Below are 13636 nucleotides of genomic sequence, written 5' to 3' on the forward strand. Positions count from 1 at the left end.
GAATAAATGCATTTTTAATATTTCATATTCCATTTAGCACAACACTGTATACTATACAATTTATTTAGCAATTGAGGAAAAAAACACTTGGATAAAAAGAATATCCTGTAAAAATATTGGAGAAAAAAACAATGTTGACATTTTGCTGCTCTTACGCATTTTCCTCGTTCTGAATCTTCCTCCTCCATTGGGCTGAATTCTAAATCAGCTTAATGCGTTACTCTGCCGACGTCATCACCCAGATGGCGGTGCGAAAGCGCTGTAATGACAGGAGTAGCTAAACGGCAGATTGTAAGACTCATTTCTCGTCATCTGGGCTTTGCCAAATTGTTGTATATAGTCGAATCATCTCAAAATATATTAATTCACATATTAATGCTATTTAAGATTTTTTATGGTGTCACAGGCACTTTAATGTTGACAAGTAAACAATGTTAGGCAGATGTCTGCTTATAATATTTTTTTTTACAAACAAATGATACTGTTTACATCGGTGACAAAGTTGGGGGGGGGGCGAAAGATTTACTTCTTCCTGGGGGGGAGCGTAACAGAAAATTGAGAAGTACTGATCTAATGTGATACAACTACGTAAAAAATATGCTAGTGATTTTTCAAATCAACACTTTGCGTGTCAAGACATGTCATTATGAACATTAACTACATGTGACTGGAGGCACGTAGAAAAACAATAAAAACAACGGTTTGGCTTCCCGAGATGTATCTTTCACTGCCATTGACGATTATAGACGTCCGATCATTTGACCTTTTTCATCCTTTAATTTCAGTGAGTTTATCACTAGTATATGTCTGATCCATTTGAACTGGGAGGGCTGGCATCGAATGAACATTCTTGAACTTTCGTTGCTTGGCCTTCGAACGTCTATCGTTGTAAATGACAACCAATACGGTAATAATGCACATCAGTCGGCGGTTGAGGCAGAAAAAAAAAAATCCGTCGGAAACTGAATGGTGGGTCATCGTAAAAGCTTTTGGGAGAAAACATCATCGTGAAACCTAAACTCGAGGTTATTTTCATATCAACGCTGCCTTATATTAAGTATGGACACCTTATCCCAACAGTTGTACGAGCATAGAACCTCGCCATTTTTATTTTTTAGGCAACATGAGCTACAAAAAAAAAAAAAAAACTCTCCCGTGTCTCCTTCATTTTCTGAAGTTGTGAGCATCATATTTTAAGAATAACATCATACTTTTCAGAATTGAACAAAATAAACGTCATCATAATAACATTATCACAAGAACAACCCAATGACAGCAACATGTACAGAAATACAGTAACTTTGCAAAAATACAAAAAAAAAAAAAAAACAAAAAAAAAAACAGGCATGCTAACAATGTAATCACTAAATCCGGCAAACAAACCTGAACTCATTGGCTGCCATTGACGGGTTAGACATCCAATCTATTTGAACTCGCAGTCAAAGTTGATCGGACGTCTATTGCCGGCAATAGCAGCCAGTGAGTATTTAAAAAAAAAAAAAAAAGCTAAATAGGCAATAATGTCTGCACATGAATTCAATGACACAACAACAAAAGAGGGCCATTAAGAGCCACAATGCAAAATGTCACACAAATTGCGTGAATACGGCAAAGCATTTTTTTTTTTTTTTTTTTTTTACATGAAGGCAGTTATTCGTGAAGTAAAGCTACAGTCCAACTGAGTCCAATAATATAGAATCTATATTGTATTTGTGATGGCAACAAGGAGCGTTACGAGGCCACGCAGAAAAGAGAAACTGGACAGAGAATGTAAATACAAAAATACGGAAAAGCACAGAGTAAATATTACGTGGAAAATGTCGCAATGAGACAAACATTTCTATGAAAAGTCAATTTTTCTTATGAAATTGTCATTTTTTCCTTCTAATCTACTCTAAGCAACATGGTTTTCAGCATTTAACTTATTTAGCTTTTTTGTTTAGTCTTAAGATACCTAATCTTTGTAAAATTGAAACTTGCTATTTATCATTTTACAACTGTATTCTAGTCAACACATTGGTTCCATTGACGGCAATAGACGTCCAATCAATTTAAACTGGAAGGGCTTCAAATGGCTTGAATGTCTACTGGAGACAAACTAATTTAACTTATTTGCTACATTGATGATGATCGAGCGCTTGAACAAATGTTCATTCGCTGCCAGCCCTGCCAGTTCAAATGGTCGAGTGGTGACAAAGTCGTTTCAATTTACAGATTATTAGGCGTCTATTATAGTCAATGGCACTGAAAGTGTTAACATTAAAACTCACGATGTTACAACTTTGGTGTAGTAAAATTTATTTCAGGAAACACAGATATTTCTTGAAAATTGACTTCTATTTTTCCTTGTAGTATTCAAAATGTTTATTAAGAATTATGTTTATTTCCCATAAAATGCGCTTTGCTGACCTAAATAAGTATTTTTTTCTTTAGACATCTAATGTTATTTTGTCAAAATGAAAACTTTCCACCTCGTAGAATTTCAGCATATATTTTGATATGACGCTTTTCTTATTTCTTGTGTTTTAACATCATCAATATTTTTTCAAAACTGGACTTAGTTGGGACTTTTTCACGGTCTTTGTGGTATGACAACTTGTAAAATGATGATTTTTATCCTTTTTACTTTACAAACTATTTTCCCTTATCTTCTCGAATATGATTTTTCGTTCTCATTTCAGCGTGGTCCTCACGCTCACTCTTGTGGATTTGAAATGTTTCTTTTTACAAACAACCTAAGGCATGTGCATCAAAGTCTTTACATTTAGTTGGTCCAAAGACACCAAAAGACGAGACCCCACTTCGTTACAGCTTTAACATTTTTTCCCGTTGCCATGTGAAAATGATGTCAAGGTTTCAGTGACTGTGACCCTAAAACCCACCTTCCACCCCCCCCCCCCCCCCCCCACCCTTTAACAACTTTGACCCTCCAAAACTAATCCTGACCCTCTGTTTTCCCCATTACGCTTTGCTCTCGTTGCCGTTGGTCTGGGGCGCCTCGTTGGGGACCGTCTTCACCTCGGCCGCGGTGTTGTTGGCCTCCGTCTTGACGTCGTCCTTCATTTTCCCGCTGCGAAGACGACACAAGGGAGCTTTTGTAAGATTCTTTAAAGGGAAATTGCTTCCCCCCGCCCCTCGCCCTCCTTTTAGAAGAGAGTTTCACACATAACGGGATCATCCGGCCGATCCTCGAGCCGCGCATCGGAATGACAGCATACGAATGTTGTGGCCGCTTCCCGGCGACGACGACGGCCGGCGTGCAAATGAAGACACAATGAAAGTGAAAAGAGCTGACCTACAACGCAAACTACACACGCACACACAAGAGGATTAGCAGGCCGTCTGGACTCAGACGCCGATAACGCTGTTGTTAGACAACGCTTGGAGAAAAGCTGAAAATAACAGCTGACGTGGAACTCTAGTGGATTAAAAGGGGTTGGGGTGGAGCAAGACGGCATTCTTTTGGAAATATTGTAGTACTGCAACAATTAATCGATTAACTCGAGTGATTACATTAGACAAAAACTGTGAATCAAATTTTGCTGCTTCGAGGATTCGTTTAATTAGAGTGCGGTTGTGATGGTTTGTTTTGAAAGTGTTGCATTTAGTTTTATTGATTTGGGTGGATACACTGCCCTCTAGTGGCAACAGTGAATATGCCAAAACTCATCTAACATGGCTGAATCCAGCTGCTTCCAACATAAGGTATGTATTTGTATTGAGCTAATGTTTGTTTACGCATTCGTTATTCAGTTTAGAAGAATATTTAGCACTTTTTTTTGTGGGAATACGTGTTTGAATGATTTGTTAAGATCTTTGTTAAAAAAAAAAAAAAAAAAAAAAGTTAGCATTTTTTAGCATTTAAGCTAGAGGACTTTTTCTATGCAGAGACAGTCCATCTTCCATCTTTGGAAATGTGTGGTTTATTTTGTTGCTGATGCCGACCAAAAATGACATAATCTACGGGCTATAAAATCCCATCCCTCGCCATCCATGCACAGAGAACACCGAGTAGCCACCTAAAAGTGTCCGTAATTCCTGGTACATCTCCTAAAGTCTGAGAGCCATGACCATAAGCGGATTTTAAGGTGGTGGCCGAAAATTGTTATTGCATGAAACTGACTTTCCTATATATATATATATATATATATATATATATATATATATATATATATATATATATGTATATATATATAAGTTGTAAAGCAATAAAGCTGCAACAAAAAGGAAATGAACACAAAAAAATTTTTTTTTATAATGGGTCAAGATTATTTTTTTCAAACAGATCATGTGACTAGCACCTTAGACGGTCATTTGATCTGCATATAATTTAAAAAAAACAACAACAAAAAAAATTAGGGGAGGGCAATTTTTTTTTTCAAATGATTTTTTTCTTTGATTGAAAATATTTTTGATTGAAGCAACTTTTTTTGGGATTGAATGATTTAGAAACAAATGTCCTACCCAGAATGTGGCCCAAACACAAAAAGAATTGCTTCAATCAAAGAAAAGTTTTTCAATGAAAAATTAAGTATTCAAATACAAATTTTTCAATCTCAAATATTCTTTTGCATTCAAAAACGTTTTCTATGATTGAAATGTTTCTTTTTTTGATTGAAGTGATTTTTCATTTTGGAAATATATATATATATTTTTGAAGCAACTTATTTTTTGATTGAATAGTATAGACAAAAACATCCTAGCCAGAATGTGGCCCAAACACATATCAATACTACTTCAATCAAAAAAGTTGCTTAATTAAAAAAAAAAAAAAAAAAAAAAAAGACTCCAATCAAAAATAAATAAAAGAAAAATAGCTTTCACATGCATTTTTTTTGCGTTTAAAATTGCTTTTGCATTTAAACACTTTTTTTAAAAATTGAAAATATATATTTTGATTGAAACAATGTTTTAATTGAAGCAACTTTTTTTTTTTTTTTTTGGATTTAATATTAAAGACACAAATCGACCTCCATATGGCTCCGCCCAGGGGGATACAATTTTTGACTGGGGTAACTACATTGGCACAACACTGGCGGGTGTACCATATTCAATGGATGACGATCTTGGCGAAAAGTATTGCCTAAGTAGCCTGATTTAGAACTCCCCTCAAGAATGATGGGAAACAAAAAACGCTCATTGTCATTATCATAAATATTCTTGTAAGTTAAATTTTGTAGCTGACTGTGCGTTTTGGGGTCATCAACATGTTTTGCCCCCCCTGCCTCCAAAGTCAAACTCCGCCTATAGCCACGACACGAACCCCCCCTACACACACATAAGAGGGGGCGGGGACACAAAGTTTGGGGAAGTTTTGGCGAACGTATCAGGAATGTATTTCTCTTTCAATTGTTTACCTTTATTCAGTCAGTTTTTGTTACATCAATAGAATTTAAATAAACAACTTGTCCTGAATGTTTCGGCTAAAATAGCTGGTAGGTTTACAAAACTTTTGCATTTTAGACATTTTATTTAATATGTGCATTAAATTGCGAGTTTTCTTGCTTATAGACTAGTCGACTAGTCACAAATAAAATCTGAGACTAATTGGCAGGGAAATTAGTCAAAGTCCCATCCCTATTGGAAACCTTTATTTTTGGACTGAAACTCTTGAATTTAACGGACGACTAAAGTTAACTAAAACTAGACTAAATTTGTTTGAGATTTCATCGACTAGACAGACGAAAACATTTTGAAATGACTAAAATATGACTACGGCTAATAAGAATGAGTCCAAAAGACTAAGACAAAAATTAAAGCAGCTGCCAAAAACAAGTTATGCAATAAGTGTATGCAAATTTCATTGACCAGTGTTAGTTTTTCTCAAGTGCTTTAGTATGTTTCTCAGATCAGAATTGAAATTCTCAAAACAGTTTGTGCATTTCTCAAACACATCACACAAGAAGCAAATGAACATGGGTTACCTGCAAAAGCCTGTTTTTTTGTGCATAATTCTTTAGTCTTTCGCTCATAAATTTAATTTCTGTGTCAATGAACATGTCAGTGCTGTCAGAATGACAAGTTGTCGTTTCATTATGTGCAGACAAGACAGTCAAATTGCTTTGTAATGCTCTCAATATAACAGTCAATCTGGTAGAAGGCTCTGATGCTGAAAATGGTTTACGTAAGTTTTGATGAAAATTGCAGGTTTACACTTTTACTGTTTTTACAATGTCTTGACAGACCATGTCATTGCGATAGAGAGCAAAAGACAGCACTGAGTATCACAAAGAAAAAAATATATAAAGCAAAATTAGAAATGTGAAAATAAGACAATCGCCACAAATAAGCGAGTGCTGTCGGGATCCCCCCCCCCATTCTTTCTTCACATCTTGACATTCCTCTCAGTTGGACCACTAATTTTCATTCACATAACAACGGATGTCCTATCTTGCTATACAGTGTTGAACAAATCTTTTGAATGCCTTATCCAGCCTCTGCAGGCATCTGCTGTGATGTCACTTCGTTCTGCATTCATGGCATCCAGAAGAGTCATCTGAGTGGCGATTATACACTTGCCATCTCCAGGTGGAGAAAAATTATTCTATGGGATTGAGGATAGGAAGTATGGTGAGAATTACCATTCAGTTGTGGGTTGCAAACCATTCTTTGATTATGTTGGCATGGTGGAAACTCACATTGTCCCAAACTACCGTATTGGCCCGAATATAAGACGGTGTATTTTGCATTGAAATACACTGAAAAAGTGGGAGTCATCTTATATTCGGGGTCTAGACATTACACCCATTCACAACGCTAGATGGCGCCAGATATAATTGAAGCGAATGCTGAACTTGAGGAGTAATGTTCTGTCATGACAGATCTCATCTACTCTCAGGTTTAACCAGTTTGCATTATTTTATTGCAATGTTTTTTCCTTATTCAGATTTGTTTCAAGACTACAGTTACAGTTGGACCTCACTTTGATGATTAATGCAGTTATTGCAATTTTGTTGTTTTATCACAATAGACTGGTTTATTTACATTTCAAAAAACAGAAGCCATTCATTTACGAATGTGATTGCACTTTAGTTTATATATTTAAATGTTCAGATATTAAGATTTGAATGACGCAAAATAACATGCTTTTTCTCTCAAATGTATTGTTATAATCATTTGTTTCAGATGTACAGTAAGTATTTTCTGTACTAATTTGGTTTCCAAAAAGTCTTTTTTCAAACTTGAGTCTTGAAAAAGAGAGGTCGTCTTATAATCAGGGCCGTCTTATATTTGGGCCAATACGGCAAAACAAATTTTGGCAGGTTAAAATAAATGGCGTAAAGTACGCAACGAAAATGCTTAGAAATAAGCACACACATGGTTGCATATTCTGAAAACATGTTAATCCATTTCACATGTAAAGATTTATGCAATGAAATAATGCCTAAAGGTTGTGGGTGGTGAGACTATTCAATAGAGACCTATGATAATCCATTTGGACCAACATAACATATGCAGCTGATAATGTAGGAAACTGCAGAAAATTGTACAAATCATTTGCATGGATGTACAAAAACATCTGCAATTTGTTCAAAGAAATGAGAAACTGCTTTTTTGATGTGCACTAGTGATAAAATGTTGTGAGGATTGAAATAGAAGTTTTGACAATTTCAAGTCTGAGTAGAGAAACGTACTAAAGCAATTTAGAAAATATGTAACAGAATATATAAAAAAGCCTGAATTTGGACACACATCTAAGAAGTAAACAGAAGGTAGCATAATGTAAACTACGCCTAGAACACTCATGTGGACACATTATGTGACACAAAAGGATGATGGTGGAAAGTGCTATTTGCAAGCAAATGGATGCTCTCAAGCAGGAGCTGGTTAGATATTAACGTTGGACACAAACAGTTTGGGTGGAGATAGCAAGCAGAGGGCAAGCGTAGAGATAACAAGCAGGATGGCAAATGACATTTCTACACCGTTGGCATCACAAAACCATCTCAACTTGTTCACTGCCATTGACGGTGGATGATCGCCGCCAGCCCTTCCAGCCCAAAAATGGATTGGACGACCATCGGCGTCAGTGGCACTGAGACATTATCAATGACTGGCGGTGTAGCGGAGACAAAAACGGAAGTTCAAACGTTCATACTCATTTTGAGTGTGCTTCCTGGCATCCTTTGCACAGTCGTCTACTCGACTTGGGGGGCTCCCAGGCCGCTCCCGAGGCCCTTCGCCGTTACCGATGGGCTCGGCTTTAGCGGCGTCGCTCAGGTCAACCAGCGGCCCAACGTCGGGTAGGGTACTTTCGACCGTTTCCGAAACTGTGTCGGAGCTCGGTGCAAAAGCCGGGTTGTTCGAATTAGTCGAATCGGAGGGGAGGGTTTTTACCGCCAGGGGAGTGGCATCTGTGGGCCTGTTTTGGAGGTGGTGTTCATGGCGGCGGGGAAAGGTGGGGAATAGGGTCGGGCAGTTACACCGACAGAAAAGTGAGAGTGAGAAGGAGGGAGAGTGAAGAAGGTTGAGCGAATTGTGTTGAAGTTAAACACAAAAACGATTAAAATGTTAACAACACAAGACAAGCCTTAAAATAACTAATCAGTTTAAGCAGAGTGGGCTAGGGGTTAAATTCTTGTGAAAAACATAACAAAATTTGAAGATAAATATCTCAATTATTTTATGCATTTATTCCAATTACTTATAATTAACTCATTGGTTGCCACTGACGGTGATAGGCAAATCACATTTGCTTTAAAAATTACCTTTTTATATTGACCCCACAGTGATTTTGGCATATTAACTCATTGCCTACCATTGGCAATGATGGACTTCCAATTCATTTAAACTGTTAGGACAGGCTCTGAATGCTCATGTCTCAGTTCATTGACAGCATTAGACGTCCAATCCATTTTGACTAAGAGGGGCGAATGGACATACTGTACGTCAATTTGTTAAGACAACACTGAAACATGATCATTCAATCAAAAAGCAATTTGATCTCTTTCACTTTCAATGGCAAATAAAAAATGGAAGCTATAGGGTAAGAGGTTAAAGTTATTTTTTACAAAAGCTAACAAAATTGTTTTTTGGCCGGACTACAAACAAAACAAAACAAAAACAAAAAAAACCTGAAAAATATGTACAACAATGAATTTCAAGTTACTTAGGTACAAAAACTATTTTTTTTACATAGTTGACTTGAATTTTAAAAACCAAATACAACTCCGCCAATACGTATGCATCACTTCCCGATTTAATAAAATCCATATATAAAGCTTGTTGCTTTTAAAAATGCTGAGGTGACATATACTTAGTGCTATATTTGTACTGTATATTATTGGAAGGAATGTCACAAATAGCTTAACTAATGCATTGATTTAAAAAAAAATCAAAGTCATAGAAGAAGTTTTTAACTGTCAATTGAATTACATGAATCTGACCCATCAAACCAAACGGTGGTCGACAAGGCGTTGTTAATACTCACTCAGGTTCTGTCAGAGGCGTGGTCTCACTGGGCTCGGTGGGTACTACACCCTCCTGGTTCTGCGTTGGCTCCTCCTCAGTCCTCACTTCCACAATGGGCTCCTTGGACTCATCCTTCCTGCTGGCCAAAGATACGATCAAGTCACGCAATTTCATGTCATTTTGCATCAGCACCAACGCCCAGCCTTTATTCAATTCTTTTATTCTGGTATATTAAGCCTTGTTTAGAGCCATATTTATGTTAGTAAATGTTATCGAAGCCACTATCTTAGTTTCGCTCCGCTTGTTGCATTTGTATTGTTTGTAGTCAGTTGTGGATTAGACTATAAATATCTCAAAAAACACATAACTTTAGCGTTTTAAAATAATGTGATACATATTTGTCAGACGAACAATGCTCAGAGCACTTGCGCAAGCATCCGCACGCATGCACACATCGGTTAGAAGCGGCGAGTACTCACTATTTGGTTTTTATTTAGTTTTTTTTGTACCTTTTCATTGCCTCAAAAATACTTTTTGCATGTATTACCCTCTTGTACTTTTAACTATTTTGTTTTTTTGTGTTAGCTTTGAAGCAGTTGACCACATTAGTTATGTAGCGTATTTAAACCGTCCTTATTTGATACAACTACGGTGGGGCAAATAAGTATTTAGTCAGCCACTAATTGTGCAAGTTCTCCCACTTGAAAATATTAGATAGGCCTGTAATTGTCAACATGGGTAAACCTCAACCATGCGAGACAGAATGTGGGGAAAAAAAACAGAAAATCACATTGTTTGATTTTTAAAGAATTCATTTGCAAATCACGGTGGAAAATAAGTATTTGGTCAATACCAAAAGTTCATCGCACTACTTTTTTATGTACCCTTTATTGGCAATAACGGAGGCCAAACATTTTCTGTAACTCTTCACAAGCTTTTCACACACTTTTGCTGGTATTTTTGCCCATTCCTCCATGCAGATCTCCTCTAGAGCAGTGATGTTTTGGGGCTGTCGTTGGGCAACACGGACTTTCAACTCCCTCCACAGATTTTCTATGGGGTTGAGATCTGGAGACTGGCTAGGCCACTCCAGGACCTTGAAATGCTTCTTACAAAGCCACCTCTTTGTTGCCCTGGCTGTGTGTTTGGAATCATTGTCATGCTGAAAGACCCAGCCACGTCTCATCTTCAATGCCCTTGCTGATGGAAGGGGATTTTCACTCAAAATCTCTCGATACATGGCCCATTCATTCTTTCCTTTACACGGATGAGTCGTCCTGGATCATCCCTTTGCAGAAAAACACCCCAAAAGCATGATGTTTACACCCCAATGCTTTACAGTGGGTATGGTGTTCTTCGGATGCAAATCAGTATTCTTTCTCTTCCAAACACGAGAACCTGTGTTTCTACCAAAAAGTTCTATTTTAGTTTCATCTGATCATAACTCATTCTCCCAGTCCTCTTCTGGATCATCCAAATGCTCTCTACCGAACCGCAGACTGGCCTGGACATGTACTTTCTTCAGCAGGGGGACACGTCTGGCAGTGCAGGATTTGAGTCACTGGCGGCGCATTGTGTTACTGATAGCAGCCTTTGTTACTGTGTTCCCAGCTCTCTGTAGGTCATTCACTAGGTCCCCCTGTGTGGTTCTGGGATTTTTGCTCACCGTTCTTGTTATCATTTTGACGTCACGGGGTGAGCTCTTGCATGGAGCCCAAGATCGAGGGAGATTATCAGTGGTCTTGTATGTCTTCCATTTTCTAATAATTGCTCCCACAGTTCTTTACACCAAGCGTTTTACCTACTGCATATTCAGTCTTCCCAGCCTGGTGCAGGTCTACAATTTTGTCTCTGGTGTCCTTCGACAGCTCTTTGGTCTTGGCCATAGTGGAGTTTGGAGTGTGACTGACTGAGATTGTGGACAGGTGTCTTTTATACCGATAATGAGTTAAAACAGGTGCCATTAATAGAGGTAATGAGTGGAGCCTCGTTAGACCTCGTTAGAAGAAGTTAGACCTCTTTGACAGCCAGAAATCTTGCTTGTTTGTAGGTGACCAAATACTTATTTTCCACTCTAATTTGGAAATAAATTCTTTTAAAATCAGACACTGTGATTTTATGTTTTTATTTCCACATTCTGTCTCTCATGGTTGAGGTTTACCCATGTTGACAATTACAGGCGTCTTTTAATCTTTTCAAGTTGGAGAACTTGCACAATTGGTGGTTGACTAAATACTTATTTGCCCCACTGTACGTTTCAGTATTTTCTTAAGGCATTTTTTTTCGTACGTTCTGCCTGTATGCATCTAAACAAAACAAACTGAGAGCGTACGGTAGTACTTTGGGGTTCAATTTCGACTCATGTAGACGTTCCGCCGATGTAGTAGATTTTGGCAGAACACCGGGACACTTCCGGGTGGACCGGCCTGACGTTCGGGCCGGTCGTTATATACATTTTTAATGAAGCTGTCAGTTAAAGTCATTAATAATGGCATTACGCACCCCCCCTTTTACTTAAATAAGTAAACTTAAACTGAACTTTGCTCGATAAATTATGGCACTTTTAGCATCCCGTAGTTTGGAATTCAAGACCCTGCGACGTGCTTCCAATGCCGCCAGCTCTGGGAGACAGTATCATCCTGTTGACTTGATCCTGGTAAAACTTAATTTTAGGTTTTAATGGCCAAAACGAGGCACGTTGAGGCAGCATGACGAGCGTGAATCCGTCGGGCTGTTTGCGCGACCCATTACGGTTGTTTTCGTACTGTATAACGTATTTTTCAGACTATAAGTCGCAGTTTTTTTTCATAGTTTGGCTGGGGGTGCGACTTATACTCTGGAGCGACTTATGTGTGAAATTATTAACACATTATTATGTCATTTCACATGTTATTTTGGTGTTTTGGCGTGACACTGATGGTTTGGTAAACTTGTTAGCATGTTCTTTATGCTATAGACATCTGAATAACTCTTAATAGCTATGGTACGTTAACATACCGGCCACGTTCGCATTTCGTTGTTAATGCATCATGTAACATTATCATACTGTACACTTATTCAGCATGTTGTCCTCTATTGTATTTTTTATTTTAAATTGCCTTTAAAGATGACATATCTGTTCTATGTGTTGTATTTTATCAAGTAAATTTCCCCCGAAAAATGCGACTTATACTCCGGTGTGACTTATATATGTTTTTTTCCTTTTCGTTGGGCATTTTATTGGTGCTGCGACTTATTCTCAGATGCGACTTATAGTCCGAAAAATACGGTAAGTGCTTTGGGAGACAGCTGTTTTGGTGAGTTCAATCCTTTTATCTTCACATTTAATTTCAAGAAATTTTAAGCCCTAAATAATATGAAACCATTGATATATTACATTTAAGTACTGTACTCCCCCCAAAAATTGAATATCAAGTAAAAGTTGTTTCATTTCGACAATTTAACATGAATAAAATTGTATATGTCAATCTGCATGTAATGGCTCATCTCAAGGGGTTCCTCGTAACTTTTCTGATTAAGAGTTTTTAGCTTATTCTAACCACAAACCTAAAAAAAAAAATTGAATACGATCAAAAGCTTCAGTTTTGTACACAGTTTCTACATGTGTAATTTCAAACCACCTGCAAAAAGTTCCTGAGCCTTTAAAAAGTCAGTCCAATACAGTGTATAAGATAAAATTATAGATAGTACCCCAAAAATAAAATGATAACTCCGCACAGAGCCTGTGCTTGAGCCCTTGATCTCAGAACTGTAAGTGGACATGCTAACCACTCTTTCTCCGTGCCTCCCTTTTTACAAGTTATTTGGGGAAAATTCATGTTCAATTCATCTTTACAAGTGTAAAGTAAAACTTTTGTTTCTAATCAGGCTTAAATTTGAATGATGTTAGGTAAGCACATTGGTCAACTCTTGTGATAAAAGGTGTATTTAAAAATTAAAATACAGTGGTGCCTCGACATACGATCGCTTCGACACACGTTTTTTTTCGACATCCGACGTAAAATTTGACTCGTCATTTGTTTTTACATCCGACGACATGCTCAAAAACACGATTTATGACAGCCCGGCAGTGTCTTTTTCCCACAAGACGCACGGTGGATTTTCTTGTGAGAGAAATCAACATGGGTTCCAACAATGCAGGTGGTGAAAAAAAGGAACAAGGTGAGGCTTACCATTAAAAGGAATTTGGAAATGATAGGGAAATATAAGCGTGGTGTCAGCGTCC

The 13636-nt window shown here is 37.6% G+C and overlaps 1 protein-coding gene across 7 annotated transcripts in view; it reads right to left on the reverse strand.

Annotated features, from left to right (window-relative positions):
- Positions 1–2915: 2915 nt before the first annotated feature.
- ncam1a (neural cell adhesion molecule 1a) overlaps positions 2916–13636 on the reverse strand; it is a 399099-nt gene continuing 388378 nt past the window's right edge. For 4 of the 7 annotated variants that reach the window (XM_057820264.1, XM_057820265.1, XM_057820266.1 and 1 more), the window contains 3 exons: positions 9431–9547; positions 8099–8362; positions 2916–3070 (listed from right to left, as the gene is read on the reverse strand). In XM_057820264.1, the coding sequence (XP_057676247.1) occupies positions 2962–3070; positions 8099–8362; positions 9431–9547 (490 nt within the window). In that variant the 3' untranslated portion in view covers positions 2916–2961. Of the gene's footprint in view, positions 3071–4845; positions 6545–8098; positions 8363–9430; positions 9548–13636 lie in introns of those variants that run through there. The other 3 variants (XM_057820268.1, XM_057820271.1, XM_057820269.1) reach the window with 2 other exon arrangements.

The sequence above is a fragment of the Corythoichthys intestinalis genome, chromosome 18 (assembly GCF_030265065.1).
Source record: "Corythoichthys intestinalis isolate RoL2023-P3 chromosome 18, ASM3026506v1, whole genome shotgun sequence".
NCBI lineage: Eukaryota > Metazoa > Chordata > Actinopteri > Syngnathiformes > Syngnathidae > Corythoichthys > Corythoichthys intestinalis.